Below are 16,262 nucleotides of genomic sequence, written 5' to 3'. Positions count from 1 at the left end.
AGGGGGTACGTCAGCAGGAACCTGGATGGGAAAAGAAGAGTCAGGACTCGAGCTCAGGTATTCCAGGTAGGATGCAGGTACCCAGGGGCCTCTTAACTGCTGCAGAGACAGGGCTCTGACCCACTGGCTCACTCCCAAATGCTGCAGCAGCCAGGGCTAGGTCAGTATTCAGCTAGGGCTAAAGCTGGGAGCTGAAATCCAATCCAGATCTCCTGCAAGTGGTAACAACTGGATTACTTGAGCTGTTACCACTGCCTCTTAGGGTTTGTGTGCTACAAGAACTCTGGGCTCAGAAAAATCTGGACTTCTCACCTCCTCCTGCCCCCAAGAGATTTATTTATTTATTTATTTATTTATTTGAAAGGCAGAGCTCAGAGAGAGAACTTTTCCATCTGCTGGTGAACTCCCCGGGTGATCACAACAGCCAGAGTTGGGCTGATCCAAAAGCAGAAGCTAACTCTGGGTCTCCCTCTTGGGTGCAAGGGCCCAAGTACTTGGGTCATGCTCTGCTACTTTCCCAAGCACATTATCAAGGAGCTACATCAGAAATGGATCAGCCAGAACTTGAACAAGTGCCACTATGGGATACCAGCACTTGCAGGTGAAGGATTAGCCAGTTGAGCCACTGTGCCATGGTTAGTTGGTTCACTAGATCAGGATTAGCACTTAACAGTCAAACTGAGAAGAGTGAGAAATGAGATGCAGGTTGGGTATGACTGCTTACTAGAAGCTTGAAGCTACCTAGGGCCTAATGGTAAAGCTGCAGCTGGAAGGTTGTATTCACTGGCCACAGAGCAGAGCTTCTCTGGATTGGGAAAGGACAGAGGACCCTTAGGCTCACTCCAGGAAGGCACAGGTGTAAATGCAGATAGAGGGTGTGTGCTGGCAGCTGAGCCTGTCCGTCATAGCGAAGGCTGGGAACTGCACCCTTGTCCACATCTCCTGGTGCTTGCTGGAAGTGAGATGCTAAGCTCCTGTATTAGGCACAGCATGGCCTTAGCAACTGTGGGCCTTCTCTGTATCTTCTTGCCTTGGTGTCCCTGTCTCTCCCCTGGTTAGAAGGATATTTCTGGATCCCAAAAAGGAAAGGCTAAAATTCTTCAGCTGCGAACCATTTATGGCATCTGAAACAGTTTTGAGCAGTGCTTTGCTAGGTAGATTCTAACTGTCCTCCTTTTGTTATAGGTGATATTAATTACCAGGAATTCGCTAAAAGACTCTGGGGTGATATCTACTTCAACCCTAAGACGTGAGTAAAGTGCGGGATGTGACTCTGGGAGGTTGATCCATTTTCCCAGTGAGAGCAATCAGAGAAAGAACTCCCAGCACAAACCCCTGTCTTTCCCCTGAGGGAGTTGGCCCTCTGAGCTCCAACCTAGCAAAAGGCTGTCCCCGGGGGTCCCCAGGCCACTGGGACAGGTAGGAGGGGAAGGTGGTAACTACAGGTCCTCTCAGGAGGCTGGCTTTGGGAACTTGACAATCTCATACACAGTCTTCTCCTGGACTCTGGATCAGATCCAGAGCTCACAATACATCCTCGGAATTAGGGACACGCCTTCCCTCTCCTGCTTACTCCCAACTCTGTTATTGTTCTTAAAATGTTATTGTTTACTTTAGAGACAAAGAGACAGAGAGTTCTCTTCTGCCATTTCATCCCCAAATAACTGCAGTGGCAGAGATTGGCTGGGCTAGAGCCAGGAGCCAGGAACTCAGTCCAGATCTCCCCTGGGAGTGTGATAGGGACCAGGACTCAAACCCAGGAACTCCTGTAAGGGATGCAGGTGTCTCAACTGAAGTCTTAACCATTAGCCAAAAGCTCATCCCTACCATTTTAGGCGAAAATTCACTAAAAAAGCCCCAACCAGCAGTTCCCAAAGAAGCTTTGTGGAGTTCATCCTGGAACCGCTTTATAAGATCCTTGCTCAGGTAAGTGATGGGCCTCTGGATTCAGTTTGCTGTTTTAAGCACGACGTCAAAAAGCTAGTAAATGTGATCTTTGCATGTCCCACACATCTGTTCAGTGCTTCATTTATTTGAAAGCCATTTACAGAGAGAGAGATCTTGCATTTGCTGCTTCAATTCCCAGATGTTTGCAATAGCTGGGGCTGTGCTAGGCTGAAGCTAGGAGCCAGGAGCTTCCTCCAGGTCTCCCATATAGTAACAGCAACCCAAATACATAGGCCATCTTCCACTACTTTCTCAGGCTATTCGTAGGAAGCTGGATTGGAAGAGGAGGATCCAGAACTCAAACCAGTTCCTATGTGGGATGCTGGCATCTTAGGTGATGGCTTTACCACTACTCCACAATACTAGCCCCTGCATGAACTGTTCTTTGCATATTCTGGGTGTACCGATAAGCAGTGTTTTGTTTATCAGAATGAAACTGGAGCACAGAGTATAAGAATGTGCTTCAGGGCCTGGCAGCATGGCCTCGCCTTGCACTCACCCGGATCCCATATAGGCACTGGTTCTGATCCTGGCAGCTCCACTTCCCATCCAGCTCCCTGCTTGTGGCCTGGGAAAGCAGTCAAGGACGGCCCAAAGCCTTGGGACTCTGCACCCATGTGGGAGACCTGGAAGAAGTTCCTGGCTCCTGGCTTTGGATCGGCGCAGCACCGGCTCTTGAGGTCACTTGGGGAGTGAATCATCGGACGGAAAGATCTTCCTCTCTGTCTCTTCTCCTCTCTCTATATATCTGACTTTCCAATAAAAATAAAATAAATATTTTTTAAAAAAAGAATGTGCTTGAACGTGTGGGATACTCAAAGAAAAGACTGAGTTGTCACAGACATGAACTTGGGCGATGCAAATGTGGAGCTAAACAGGGAACAGTGTTGTGTAGGGAATTTTTTGCAGACATGTGTCCCAAGACAGTACTGAAATATGCAGGTATTTAATAACTGCTCTGCACAGTGCACACACACAAACCTACATGGAATGTGTGTGGCCGTTCCAGTTGACAAAACAGCCAAGCATAGCAACAAGACAAATAGCAATTAAAATTCATTAGTGCCAAAAAGTATTTAGTATCTCCTGTCAGATCGGAATGGATTAATAAAATAAATTTATGTGCTCTGTTCCGTGGAGACCTAGAGGCTGCTGAGGACAGTTTAACTTGGCCCTGTCCCACAGGGTGGACTGCTAGGTGACCTTTTTTGGTTCCTTCCAGCATAGTCCTCTAACTCTGCTCTCCAAATGGGGGTTGGGGGGAATCCCTGAGTGGGAGTTGCTGCCTTTCAGAACACCAGGGGGCAGCACTGACAGCAGGCAAGCCGTATGCCTTGGTGTAGATGGGGAGACTCCCCTAAGCCAGACTTACGCTGCCTAGAGCGCTCCTGGTAGAAGACAAAGGTGTAGAGTCACTCCTCATTGTGCCTCCTGGCCTGCTCTTGCCCTCCTCTGAGGCCCTATGCCAGGGTATCACTGCAGCTGTTGTGTCCGCTGCCCTCCAGGTGGTGGGCGATGTGGACACCAGCCTCCCGAGGACGCTGGATGAACTGGGCATCCACCTGACCAAGGAAGAGCTGAAGCTGAATATCCGCCCTCTGCTCAGGCTGGTCTGTAAGAAGTTCTTCGGCGAGTTCACAGGTAGTGAGGGGCGCCCAGCACTACACGTTTCCAGCCCCATGCCCTGCCGTGGGGGTCATTAGAGTCACAGGTCTGAGGCTTTTTCACACAAGCTACAGTCAGGGGTGCACAACACCCATTTCTCCCCCAACTTCTCTGTGTAGCAAACAGCACCAAAAATTGTACTTTGTGAACCAGGAGCAATTGAGTTTGCTTTCCAGGAGAATACAAGTAAAGGAGAAGGGGCAGCCGGAAGGGTGCCTGGTGGTGTGAAATAGTGGGCGGGGCTGGTGGCGTTGGCTTACAAATGCGAGCTTGTCTTGCTGAGCTCCTCCCTCTTACCTGTTAGGAAAGCAGAGCAGCCTGGTAAATAGCAGTGCACACAGTGCTTCTCCCAGGGATCAGGTGAGGGATTGTTTTCAACAGGCCTGGGAGGAGGACCCAGGGGACTGAGCTGGCTGTTCCAGGGTTGCTGGAGACAGTGGAGGTCTTTGTAAGCTGGGTCCCAGGAACTGTTCCTAGGAAACAGTCATGTCTGCCTGGGATCCTCATTTCATCACCACTGGAGCCACAGGTCCATCCCCTGACCCTGAGCTTCCTGACCATCAGAAGTGGATCTGGAACTCTAGTTCACTGCCCCAAGAGGATGCATAGTAACGGCTTCTCTTCTCCCTCCTCAGGCTTTGTGGATATGTGTGTGCAGCATATCCCTTCTCCAAAGGTGGGCGCCAAGCCTAAGATTGAACATACTTACACTGGTGGTGTGGATTCTGATCTCGGCGAGGCCATGAGCGACTGTGACCCTGATGTAAGGGGATGTGTCCTCTCCCCACCCCCTTGGTTTTCTGCTGTCTCCCTGCCCTGACCCCAGGGACAGAGTTGGGTCTGAACTCCAGCCCACCATGGCCACTACTGGCATTGGCACCTTAGGAGCACCACTTGTACGTTCTGCATCTCGAGGCCCTGGGATGTAGAATGGGTGGTAAACCCCGAATGCCACCTGGGAGAATCGGGCAGATGAAGGGAGGGTTTCAGTTGTGTTAAGCTTGGTCCCTGGCAGCCAACAAAGGCCCAACAAATGGAAGTTAATCTTGTCAGTCAAGGCTTTTAAAAGCATCTCTCCCAGATGGTCCTTAGGCCATTTAGTTTCTTGTCATAATCTTATTGCCAGTGTGGAATTGTGAGTTATGTCTTTGGAGAACATTTGAGGAAAGTTGTCCCATCATAGTGTCAATCTGCCATCCCAAACCTGCTTCTGCTCCTTACTGCCTTATTCCCCAGAAGACAGAGATTTTTCTCAAGTCCTTTAGGCTTGAGATTTTTCCTCAGAGCTCATGTCTTCCTGTAAGTCTGGGCTGCCGTCTCCTAGAGCTCATGTTATTGTCATGGAGGGCATGGAGACAGTAGCACCTCCTTCAAGGAGGTGTGTGGCTGAGACTGCTCTCCTCCCCTCCTCCAGGGCCCACTGATGTGCCACACCACTAAGATGTACAGCACGGATGATGGAGTGCAGTTTCATGCCTTTGGCCGGGTGCTGAGTGGCACCATCCATGCTGGGCAGCCCGTGAAGGTGCTGGGGGAGAACTACACCCTAGAAGACGAGGAAGACTCTCAGATATGCACTGTGGGCCGCCTCTGGATCTCCGTGGCCAGGTACCACCATTCAGCGAGCTAGAGGGGGTGGGCCTCCATGGTAACAGTCGCGCCTGAACCATACAGTTGAGAGTAGAGGTGACCTGACCCTGGCCAGCTGCTCGACTTCCGACTGTCACTACTTCAGAGTGCTGGGAGTGCTAGGCCAACCAGCAGCTGTTGTTGGGATAGTGCCAGAATCCTTGCTTTTATGATTGAGATGACTGCATGAACTTTTGTAGCAGAATTTCCATCTTTATTCATCTTAATCCTCTTCATTTCCTCTTTTATGTGCTTAAGTTATTACTTCCATGTTTATTCCAGAGAGAAATTGTTTCCCACCCTCTACTGTTTATGTTTTGACCAAATTAGAAGTCTTTGCTAGATCCCTAGAACATCCCAGTCCGCAGAGTGGAGCTGAGCTTGGGCCTCTGGGAGGCTTGTCAGTTTGAGGTCGGTATCTTAGTTGGCAGGCAGAACCAAAAGCAGGCCTGTTACCTGATGTGGCTCTCTGTGCCTCAAGCAAGGCATCTTTGTTCCCTGGAAGGCAGAAAAAGGTGGAAGCGCTGGGGCAGTTGAAGTCTTCAGCTGTGCTCTTGGCCTCTGCTTATGGCATCACCTTGGGCAGCAGCTCTTAACCATGAGCCTCCAATTGCAGTTGGATATTCCTGTTCAAAGTATTCATGGCTTGTGACATGTTTGCATGGTTATGTGATTGATTGTTGCATCTCTCCCCTGCTAGAATGTATCTGTTTTGTTCTCCCCTGCTCCCAGCTTGTGCCTGGCTCATAGCCAGTGCTCAGTGTGCTTTGGTGAAATGTACACAGTCACTCATGATTGGGTTTTACCCCAGGTACCACATTGAGGTGAACCGTGTTCCTGCAGGCAACTGGGTACTGATTGAAGGTGTTGATCAACCAATTGTGAAAACAGCAACCATTACTGAACCCCGAGGCAATGAGGAGGTAGAGTGTCTCAAGAGACCAACTAAGCTGGCTTGAGGTGTGGGTCCCAAGAAACCCCTCCCTGTGCACAAGAACAGCAGGCAGCAGAGCTCATGAGCCCACGCCAGGGCTTGGCCATCTAGACCAGAGCTTCCTGAATTTTCCCTGTGCTGCCTCAGATGCTGCTCTTTCTTCTGCTCTTAGTTCTGCTGAAACACGGGGGACAGATGCTCCTCAGGGTAGCACCGTGATTCCTGACGGGGGAGTGGAATGGCCCCTGTCAGGTCCATGACCTAGACTCTTGGCTGCACCTGCTAGGTCCATACAGGCAGATGCCCTAACTCCTCTACATTTTGATCCCAGGCTCAGATTTTCCGGCCATTGAAGTTCAACACAACCTCTGTGATTAAGATTGCCGTGGAGCCAGTGAACCCGTCAGAACTCCCCAAGATGCTCGACGGCCTGCGCAAAGTCAACAAGAGTTATCCTTCCCTCACCACCAAGGTATGCCTGAGACCTGTGTGAACACTACTTCCTGACTCCCTGGCCTGTGCTGCCCCCAACTTCCTGGCCACTACCAGCAGCAGCTCACATCACTGCCAGAACCTGTGTTTAATTATCATTTAAAGCCAGGACAAGGACACTGTGTGTGTGTGTGTGTGTGTATGTTCCCCAGCTTGCATCACTCCCAGAGCCTGTGTGTTACTGTCATTTAAAAGCAGAATAAGAGTGCTGTGTGTGTGTGTGTGTGAGTTCCCCAAATTATTGTTATTTTTTAAGTGGGGGTGGATTTATTTACTTGAAAAGTAGTAGGAGGAAGAGAGAGGGATCTTCCATCTTCTCATTCATTGCACCAATGGCCAGCATGGCTGGAACTGGGCCAACCCAAACCAAAAGCTAGGAACTTTATCCAGGTTTCCGGTGTGGGTCCAGGGCCCAAGTACTGGACCGTTCTTCACTGCCTACCCAGGCACATAACCAGGGTGCTGGATCAAAAGTGCAGCAGACCAGATATGAATTGGTGCTTACACGAGATGCCAACATTGCACGTGATAGCTCAGTCTGCTTGCTGCAGTGCTGGCCCCTCCCTCCCTAAACAGCTCAGATGGGAATTCAGTGAGTAACCTCACTCCTAGTGGTCCCGGGGTCTTAAGGACTGATAGATAGGTGCTTCCCAACAGACCTTGGAGAGACTAGATGCTGCGCAATGGCTATGTCCTCTGAGCTGGAGGCACCTTCTCGTCTGCTTGTATCTGCTCTGCTGGCCCCAGGGAGTGCAGGTTCTGACCGCCTGGGCTGCTGTGTTGCAGGTGGAGGAGTCTGGTGAGCATGTGATCCTGGGCACCGGGGAGCTCTACCTGGACTGTGTCATGCATGACTTGCGGAAGATGTACTCAGAGATTGACATCAAGGTACGGTAGTGCCCATGCCTGGTCGGGAACTGGGCTCGCAGTTCCAGACTGCTTTGCCAGGAACTGTATCCTTGATTTCCCTGAAAGCTCCTTGGGCAGGGGCAGAGAGCTCACAGGAACCACTCTGTGGCTCCTTCCCTGAGAAGTTTCTGGAAGATTTGCTACCCTCCACTGGGTTGGTCTGCTCAAAGTCAAGGTGCCAAAATTCATCTTGGTGCTTTGCTGGGAAAATAATTGCACAATCTGTCCTGAATAGGGCTGAGTGGATGGTGTCCAGGGAAGTGGGCCGGGCTCCCCCGATTGAGTGTCTGGTCCTGGCATGGTTCTGTGGAAAAGTTGTGCCATCTCCTGGCTGAGACACACGTGCTCTCCAATGCCTTGTTCTGTTAGGGACGTATGCCCATAATACGCCTTTCACCTCCCTCCACTGTTGTGCTCCAGGCTGACACTGTAGAGGACACAGACCCTGTGGGAATGTTGGGAGGACATGACAGGTGAAGGTGGAGTGGGTGCTTGCCAGTGGGTCCCTAGCACCGCCCTTTCAGGCACACAGGGCTGTTGAACAGTGGTGGGAGATGGTTGAGTGGTTGTTGAAAGCCTCCCTGGAAGACTATGGTCAAGGCCCCAGGTGTCGCCCCCTCAGTTACTCTGACCTGGAAATCCTTTCCCTGCTCCGTTGAGATTGCTCAGGCCTCTTAGTGCAGTGCAGACTGTTGGGAGCTACTGTTGGTGTTTGTTACTAGTGCTGATGAATGCAAAAGGGACTTCTCACAGGGAGTGCAGGCAGCTTCAGAATCCCCGAAGGTAGGGCGTTGTCTTTGCAGGACCTGTGCCTCACCTCCATGCTTCATCTTATCTCCAGGTGGCCGACCCAGTTGTCACATTTTGTGAGACAGTGGTAGAAACATCTTCCCTCAAGTGCTTTGCTGAAACGCCCAATAAAAAGTAAGCTGGGAATTTGTGTTCCTGGGACTGAGTGCCTCATGGCCCTGCCCCTGCTCCACTCCCAACACAAGTGCTGTGGTGGTAGGGCTGTGTTAGAAAAATTGGCACGTGGGGTTCTTGATTTCAGCCCTGCTCCCCACGTGTGGCTTTGGACAGGTTGCTGCAGAATTCTGCACCCAAGGCCCTTCTAATAGTTTTGTCATTGTCACTTCTCTCTATAAACTATCTTAAAAATATGCTCCAAACTTTTCTTTTTAAGAAAATAGGTGAGTTTGGCTGCAGAAAGACAGAAGATGATCCCTTTTTGCTCTTCCCCACCCCTGTGTCTTTCACTCAAGTCACTGCAGCGGCTGTGCTTTATCAGCCTTGGCCCGCTAGCCCTGTGCCAGGCCTAGCATGCATGTCCTTTACCCTCTTTACCCATGCATTTCCTTCCTGCCAGGAATAAGATCACCATGATTGCCGAGCCTCTGGAGAAGGGCCTTGCCGAGGACATCGAGAATGAGGTGGTCCAGATCACGTGGAACAGGTGGGCTGACCTGCCAGTCTCCAGGCCTGAGCATCCTTCTGCAGGGCTGTGTGTCTCCCCTTTGCTGTATTGTCATCGGCACTGCACGGGTGGGATGTGGGCAGGTGCGTGGCCCCAGGAACCAACAGTCTAGAGCTGTGTGACACCTCGTTTCCCTCATTTCTCCACTTTCCCCTAGGAAGAAACTGGGCGAGTTCTTTCAGACCAAGTATGACTGGGATCTGCTGGCTGCCCGTTCCATCTGGGCTTTTGGCCCTGATGCCACCGGCCCCAATATCCTGGTGGATGATACTCTCCCATCGGAGGTACAGCAAGAAGCATGGGCACTGTGGGGTGCTGTCTAATGAAGGAGGGAATCCTCCTGGTGGGTGTGCTTGACTTGGAGCTTGCTAAGGCACCCCTGTGTTTCTGTGCAGGTGGACAAGGCTCTTCTTGGCTCGGTGAAGGACAGTATCGTTCAAGGGTTCCAGTGGGGAACCAGGGAGGGGCCCCTCTGTGATGAGTGTAAGTCTGTCAGAGCCTCCCCACCCCAGCTCCCGAGGGCTCCTGCACGCAGGTACACTGTGGGGGTGGGCTACCATCTTCTCCTGACAGGACAAGCAGTGTGAGGTACCCAGGACCAGCCTCATCCCCCTGGTGCCACTGCTGGGTGCTCCTGACTGGCATTTGCTCCTCTTCCCTCAAGAGGCTATGGCTCCGGGTGTGCTTGAGGAGGGATACGAGAGGACAATGAGATGGGCGTGGTTCCTGTGGGACTAGATTTGCAATTCCTGGAATCTGTTCTTTATCCAAAAATAAATTTTGCCATCTTCTGCTAACTAGGAAAGCCCCATGTGTTCAGTGTACCATCAGACCTCTTATCTGTTTCAATGCCCGGCTCTGGAATGACTTTTGTACCGGGTTTTTGGTGGCTGCTAGACAGCTGAGAGGTGGTGTGGCCTGGTGCCTCACCTCAGATTCCAACTCAGGTAGCTGTCTGTATCTCTTTTTCAGTGATTCGAAATGTCAAGTTCAAGATCCTGGATGCAATGGTGGCCCAGGAGCCCCTGCACCGGGGTGGGGGCCAGATCATCCCCACAGCCAGGAGAGTTGTCTACTCTGCTTTCCTCATGGTAAGAGTGTCTGGCTTCCCTGGATGGGGGGCCTCAAGACTGCACCTCCCCAAGCTAAGGAGGCTTTTCCTGCTCTGTTTCAGGCCACCCCACGTCTGATGGAGCCCTACTACTTTGTGGAGGTCCAGGCCCCTGCAGATTGTGTCTCTGCCGTTTACACTGTCCTGGCCAGGCGCAGGTTAGCATTCTCGGGCGTTTTGGGGGAGGGCTGGAAGCCAGAGGGAGCAAGGAGACAGGAGGTGCTGTGGGGAAGGAAAGATTGGACTCCCCAGCCTCTCGTCAAGGAACTTGGGGAGCTTGCTTTCCAGGAGAGAATAGGAAAGGAATGAGCTTGACTTCAGATTGCAGTTTGAGGAGATTCTTCTGAGTCCTCAACCCCAGCTCTCAGAGTCCCTGGCAAGTGGTGCTGAGGCAGGTCGGGGTAGGAATGTCTGCCGGACGCTGTCCCCTCAGGGGCCCTGCTCCTGCATTCTGCCCCAAGATTGCTGCCCCTCTGACTTGCACAAAGCCTTGCTCTGGGAGCCACAGCCTCCCTGTCTCCTGTTCGGCGTTTCCTTGTTGATTCTGCCTCCGGACTGGAATGTGTTGGGGACAGCGGAAGCAGCACTGCAGCTCAGCTTTGGCTTCTGCACAGCTTAGAGACTCAGCCTTTGTTGTTCTGTCTCAGGGGACACGTGACTCAGGACGCACCCATTCCAGGATCCCCACTGTACACCATCAAAGCTTTCATCCCAGCCATTGATTCCTTTGGTTTTGAGACTGATCTCCGCACTCATACCCAGGGACAAGCTTTTTCTCTGTCCGTCTTCCACCACTGGCAGGTGAGAAATCTGCTCGGGCCAACTGGTATAGATTCCTCCCCCTCGAGGCTAGTCACCTCGGCCCTGTTTCCCTTTCTTATCTCAGCAGCCCAGAGAGGAGTCCCGCTCCTGGGGCCTGACTTCTCTGGGAAGTCTGCCTGGACACCAGTTGATGCCCCTTTGTCTTCTAGATTGTACCCGGTGATCCCCTGGACAAGAGTATTGTCATTCGCCCCTTGGAGCCCCAGCCAGCTCCTCACCTGGCCCGAGAGTTCATGATCAAAACCCGTCGGAGGAAGGTATGTGTCCCTCAGGCCTGTGGTCATCCTTCAGCTCCCAGAGCGCTCTCCCCAAGGGCCTGTAGTCCGCAGCATATTGCCGTATGTAGGCAGCCACAAGGTGCAAAATCCTGGGGTTTGCTCTGGCCAGGAAAGGAGGCCTTCTGAGCTCCGATGAGCCCCTTCTAGCTCCACACCTCCCCGGCCAGCAGCCCCACACAGGTTCTTTCTGACATTTGCCCCACTCTCTGCAGGGCCTGAGTGAAGATGTGAGCATCAGCAAGTTCTTCGACGATCCTATGTTGCTGGAGCTTGCCAAGCAGGATGTTGTGCTCAATTACCCCATGTGAGTGCAGGGGCTGATGACAGCTGCTCGCTGCAGGGGCTGGCTCCTGGGCTGGAAGCTGAGACCTGGTGGGCTGTGGCTTCACATCTTCGGAAAACGTCCTGGAACTGCTGTGACCACCTTGAAAAGCCCATGGACTTCCAACCCAGAACCCTGGGGAGGGAGGAGCATTTTCCCTCTTGGTTCCCTCTGTGGCCTCTGCCTGGTTGCATCCCCAAGAAGCTGAGGGGAGCTTGGGCTCAGGGAGAGAGGAAGATGAAAGCGTTCAATTGCAAGGGCCCCATCTTTGGAATAACATGGAATTTTATTTTTACAAGTTCAGCCTTAGCCTTGGTTTCGAAGTGAACAGAACATTCCGACCTCTGCCTTGTTCTGCCTCTTTGATCTCCACGCCCGTGCCCCGTCAGGTCCTGGTGCTAACGTTCTAGATAGCTGTCAACTCCCCTGAGGCCTCACTGCCATTGCTCCAGCTGCAGCCTGCTTCCTGCCTGGGTCCCCAGGGACTCCACCTTTGGGGGAGGAACTCCTGCTCTGATTTCCATGGTCCTGTGAGCTCCCTCCCCTCCCCACATGCTGCCCTGGATGGGACCCAAGGTGGCATAGGCCAGTTGGGTTGCCGGACTCCAAGGCCTGCTGTACCTTTTCGGGTTACTGCTGCTGCTTAAGCATCTCTCTTGTCCTGGAGTTGGGAGCCAGAACATTTTGATTTCCAGCCTTTTCTCTGGGTCCCCAGCCCCCACCACTGCCCCTTTCTCTGTTCTCTGCCCATGTAGAAGAGACTTGTTTTTCCTCAAGACTACTTTATTAGGAGCTCACAGAGATTGACATGGGGATCCGACTGCCCGAGTCCCCGTGGTCCTACTTCTCCCCAGCATCCGATGATGTCCTCTTGCTGTAATCTCGGTACATTGTGTACACAGCGCCTGCGTGAGGGAGAAGGAGAGAGACCCTTTGGCTGCAGCCTTGCACCTGTTCTCTGGTTCTCCCAGGTGTCCCAGAGCATCAGTCTGGCTGTTCCCTTGAGGGCCCAGCTGCCCCGCTAAGCTTTCTACCCCAGAGCCCAACAGCTGCTGCAAACATCTGACCAGGCAGCCCTGAGGAACAGCCCACCTGACAGTCGACAGCACACTCATGCATTGCCTATTGAGGGAGCCTCACGGCCGCCTGTGACATAAACAGTCCTGGGGAGATTGCTGTGACTGTTGAAGTGTGGAAACTGAGGCTCATGAGAGGGATTTATCCACTGTCACTCTGTAGCCACTTAGCTCTCTGCCCTTTGTCCAGAAGGAAGAGAAATAGTATGTATTCTGTTGGATGACTTTCTCATCTCTAGGGCAGCCTGCCACAAACCAGACTATACCATCAGCTCAGCCTAGGGGCAGGAAATTCCTCAGGGGACCCCAGAAATGTTTCAGTGTGGGAAGTTGCTACCTCCAGACTTGGTGTGGATCCTGGAGGAACAGGAACTGCAGTCACAATCCCTTCAGTTGTCAGGACTGGTGCCAGGCTTTGCTGAATCTGTTTTGCCCTCCCCCTACTCCTCCTGTGACTGCACCAAGCTACTCACCTAGCATGATGGCACCCACCGCACAGGCCTGTGCTGCCACTCGGGTGTGAATGAGATGTATGGACATTTTGGTGGAACCCCGAGCCTTCAGCCGGTAAATCCGGTACGCTGCCACCACCAAGCAGGCTCCCAAGCCTGTGGGCAGAGCACAAGACTCCTCTCATCCCAGCCACCAAGCACAGTGCCCCCGTTAGGGCACTAGGTGGACAACCCACTAGGTAAACAGTTGGACTGCTGCCGCTTCAGGGCAGGGGAGTATCCCTGGAAAATGAATGAATGGCTTCCCTTCAAAATGACCCCCTCCCTCCAGTGATGCCCCTCCCCCCACATACAACTAGCCCCTCATCCACGCCCACTCACCCACGTAGCTCTGTTTCCAGCCCTTCACCCACTGCTGGCTTCCACCTGATACAACTCTAACTTCTGAGCCCTCCCACCCTGAGGCGGGTGTTGGTATCCCGAGTTTCCTTGTGTCCCAGGCATTCAGTTCGCTAGAACCTTCACCTAGCCATATTGTCAGCCTTATTCTTGGCACTTTGGCTGTTGGTACCTTGCTCAGTGGGTAGGAGTATGTGAGCGCTCTGACTTCTGCTTTGTTCTTTGAAATGCCCAGGATGTACAATCTCCTTGCCCCCTTCCCAGCCACTCTTACCTATAGGCACCAGCGGAGACTCCCTGGTCTTCCTCAGGAACTTCCCAGAAACACTGTCCTCACCCTCAGAGGGCACCCACCAGCCTTTGTTGGCAGACATGATACTGCACCTGAGTGTTGATCACCAGGATCCCTAGGTTTCAGCCCAGTCCTAGGAGGAAGCACCCCACAGTTATATCTCCAGTTCTCAATCTGGAGTGGGAAGTGGGGGGTTAGCTGCTGAAACCCACACCATGCCCAACACAGCCTCTCCTTGAAAAAATGTTCCTCCCAGGTGTCCTGATCCCATGGCTTATCTACCAGCAGCCACTTTGTCCATGTCTTCTAACATCTACCTCTACCCAGCTCATTCCAACTTTGTACTTCAGAATGATCTTGAGCCAAAATGAATAGCTGGAGAGACCCACAGATGAGGTAGAAGGCCCCGAGTCTTGGAGCCCCCACAGTCCTGGGTCTAGAATGGTTGCTCCTAAGAGAGCTGCAAAGTCGATTTGTGCCCAGGGAGCCAGAGCCACACAATGCAGTGAGCAGACTGTGATCAGCTAGCTGCAGGCTGGCTTGTAGTTTGCACCTGGATGCTAAGGGGATGAATGTTGGTCCCTGAATGACTTCACTGTTTCCGGTCCACCTCTTGCTAGGCTCTTCACCACCAACAACAACCCTCTGCCTCCCTCCCTGCACTGTTTATTTCTCAGACTCCACTGAGTCTGTGAGTTGGTTCTCAAAACAGGAGTCCTGCCAGCAGGCTGCCTTCTGCCTGTGAGACAGACACATCCTGGTGACTCGGCTTCCCTTTCTGGTTGCCCCTCCTTCCCCAGTGGTCCCCAGGTCCTAGCATGCCAATTCTTACCCTAGGAAAGTCCGGGGCTGAGTGGCTGCTATTCAGACCCAGCCAGATGCTGCTGTTGGAGCTGCCACTATGGGGTCAAGGAAGCAGCCCTGGGTCTTTTGGAGACTTTGAAGTAGGGAGGAGATGGGAGGAGATAGAACAGAACATTAGTCTTAACCCCAAATCTGCTGAACTCCAAGTGCCGGGAAGCCGTGTTAGAACAGATGGTGGGGAGTCCCTAGCTAGATGGAATATGATGCTTGTGGACAGAAAGTGGCTAAGTCAGAATGCTTGGTGTGGGAACAGGCAAAGCAGTACAGAAGCAAGGATGGCAGATCCCCCCTCCCCACACATACACACCCGCACCCATGTTACACTGCTTTAGGCCCTTGCATGGACAGTAGAGTTATCAACAGAATACCCCAACTGAGAACATGGCCTCACCAGTCAGTCCTGACCCCGCTGAGGAGACTTTGTGAGCCAGGGAGATCTCTCCAGAGCTGGAAACAGTTGAGCTGCAGAGTGCTGTCCTGCTTGTGGGGACAGTGCCTTCTCCAGCAATAGGATGACAGCAACCAGTGAGAGTGCTGTGTTGTACTCGATGCGTATACTTCAGACTCCTCAGCTCTTCTATCCAGTAAGCTGTTTGTGGTGGAGGACACAGCTGGAGTGGCAGTGCCATCCTCTGAACCCAGGTCTGGTGGGCACCCAAGTCTGCACTCCTGACTGCAGCCCTCACTTCCACAGGATGGCGGGGCGGGGGGGGGGGGAGAAAAGTACTTGCTAAGTGAGCAGGGAGAGACGGGGTGCCCTGTGGAGAGCCCCGCTCCATCCCAGGCCTTTGTGCTCTCCCCAGTGGCTCAGCCTGTGCATGCGTCAGTCCTAAAGGGGCTCCATTAGCCCTGAGACTTTGTCCAGCAGCTGATGAGCCTCTTCTCTCCACAGTCCTCATGGCTCTTGGGGGTGACCCAGGGTCACAGCGATTCCCTAGGGCTTGCACATGGCCCCACTGTCCATGGGAACTCTTCTTCCAGCCTTTCACACACACCCTGCTGGGCTGCCCCTGCAAGTCCCAGCAGCCGCCTGACTGACCCAGAGCTGGGTGATTGTGCCCTGCTGGTACCAGAGGCTGCATGAGACAGGGCAGGAATCAGTCAACTCCCAGGTCCTTTGAACAGCAAGTGGAAGGCAGAGTCCATTTCTCCCTACCAAGACGGTCGGTGCTCCAGAGCCTGTCAGCCCGGGGCTGAGGAGATAGAGGTTCTGCAACTTGTGAGCACCTTACATGGGCCAAGCAGAGTGCTTGTTGCTTCAGTAGATGAATTTACTTGGTTTGTTTCACAGGTAGTAAATTGAGGTTCAGGTAAACATCTTGCTCAAGGTGGAAAAAAGACAAAACTTGTCAAAAATTATTTGAAAGGCAAAAAGTGACATGACAGAGATCTGTATGAACCAGCGTTCGTTTCCCAGTACCCACAACAGTGGATTTCCCACGTCCATGACATGTGGCCCGGCTCTTTGAACCATCTCCAGGGGTACGTGAGCAGGAAGCTGCTGTCTGAATCACAGGCTGTCCTCAGACTCAGACTGGCACTGAAGCCCTTGCACGAAGCACCTGCCCCAGGACCTACTTTAACCAGCTCCCTAGT

At 52.6% G+C, this 16,262-nt stretch overlaps 2 protein-coding genes across 3 annotated transcripts in view; one reads left to right on the top strand and one right to left on the bottom strand.

Moving 5' to 3' along the window:
- EFTUD2 (elongation factor Tu GTP binding domain containing 2) overlaps nucleotides 1-11,881 on the top strand; it is a 36,909-nt gene extending 25,028 nt beyond the window's left edge. For both annotated transcript variants that reach the window (XM_040989306.1, XM_040989307.1), the window contains exons 12-28: nucleotides 1,186-1,249; nucleotides 1,836-1,926; nucleotides 3,453-3,588; nucleotides 4,248-4,375; nucleotides 5,027-5,220; nucleotides 6,053-6,164; nucleotides 6,507-6,647; nucleotides 7,454-7,555; nucleotides 8,418-8,500; nucleotides 8,943-9,029; nucleotides 9,208-9,334; nucleotides 9,446-9,533; nucleotides 10,023-10,141; nucleotides 10,225-10,319; nucleotides 10,809-10,962; nucleotides 11,133-11,240; nucleotides 11,474-11,881. In XM_040989306.1, coding sequence (XP_040845240.1) covers nucleotides 1,186-1,249; nucleotides 1,836-1,926; nucleotides 3,453-3,588; nucleotides 4,248-4,375; nucleotides 5,027-5,220; nucleotides 6,053-6,164; nucleotides 6,507-6,647; nucleotides 7,454-7,555; nucleotides 8,418-8,500; nucleotides 8,943-9,029; nucleotides 9,208-9,334; nucleotides 9,446-9,533; nucleotides 10,023-10,141; nucleotides 10,225-10,319; nucleotides 10,809-10,962; nucleotides 11,133-11,240; nucleotides 11,474-11,569 — 1,925 coding nt within the window. In that variant the 3' untranslated portion in view covers nucleotides 11,570-11,881. The remainder of the gene's footprint in view (nucleotides 1-1,185; nucleotides 1,250-1,835; nucleotides 1,927-3,452; nucleotides 3,589-4,247; nucleotides 4,376-5,026; nucleotides 5,221-6,052; nucleotides 6,165-6,506; nucleotides 6,648-7,453; nucleotides 7,556-8,417; nucleotides 8,501-8,942; nucleotides 9,030-9,207; nucleotides 9,335-9,445; nucleotides 9,534-10,022; nucleotides 10,142-10,224; nucleotides 10,320-10,808; nucleotides 10,963-11,132; nucleotides 11,241-11,473) is intronic.
- A 473-nt stretch (nucleotides 11,882-12,354) lies between these two features.
- Nucleotides 12,355-14,704, bottom strand: HIGD1B (HIG1 hypoxia inducible domain family member 1B). The gene is made up of 4 exons (XM_040989308.1): nucleotides 14,635-14,704; nucleotides 13,785-13,935; nucleotides 13,133-13,267; nucleotides 12,355-12,488 (listed from the first exon to the last, which is right to left on the bottom strand). Exons 2-4 carry the CDS (start codon nucleotides 13,882-13,884, stop codon nucleotides 12,424-12,426), a joined length of 300 nt encoding a protein of 99 aa, XP_040845242.1. The 5' UTR covers nucleotides 13,885-13,935; nucleotides 14,635-14,704; the 3' UTR covers nucleotides 12,355-12,423.
- Between the last annotated feature and the right edge of the window lie 1,558 nt (nucleotides 14,705-16,262).

The sequence above is a fragment of the Ochotona curzoniae genome, unplaced genomic scaffold (genome assembly GCF_017591425.1).
Source record: "Ochotona curzoniae isolate NIBS_2020 unplaced genomic scaffold, NIBS_Ocur_1.0 contig_520, whole genome shotgun sequence".
Taxonomy (NCBI): Eukaryota; Metazoa; Chordata; class Mammalia; order Lagomorpha; family Ochotonidae; genus Ochotona; species Ochotona curzoniae.
The sequence above is the reverse complement of the archived record's forward strand: the minus strand, read 5'-3'. Positions and strand labels throughout refer to the sequence as shown.

What these genes read in the sequence shown, in the direction of transcription:
- HIGD1B (XM_040989308.1), bottom strand. Translation starts at nt 13,884, where the DNA reads ATGTCTGCCAACAAAGGCTGGTGGGTGCCCTCTGAGGGTGAGGACAGT. An exon ending in GTCTCCGCTGGTGCCTATAG is followed by an intron (nt 13,268 to 13,784) that starts GTAAGAGTGGCT and finishes CTCTGCCCACAG; the next exon opens with GCTTGGGAGCCTGCTTGGTG. An exon ending in GGTGGGTGCCATCATGCTAG is followed by an intron (nt 12,489 to 13,132) that starts GTGAGTAGCTTG and finishes TCCCTCACGCAG; the next exon opens with GCGCTGTGTACACAATGTAC.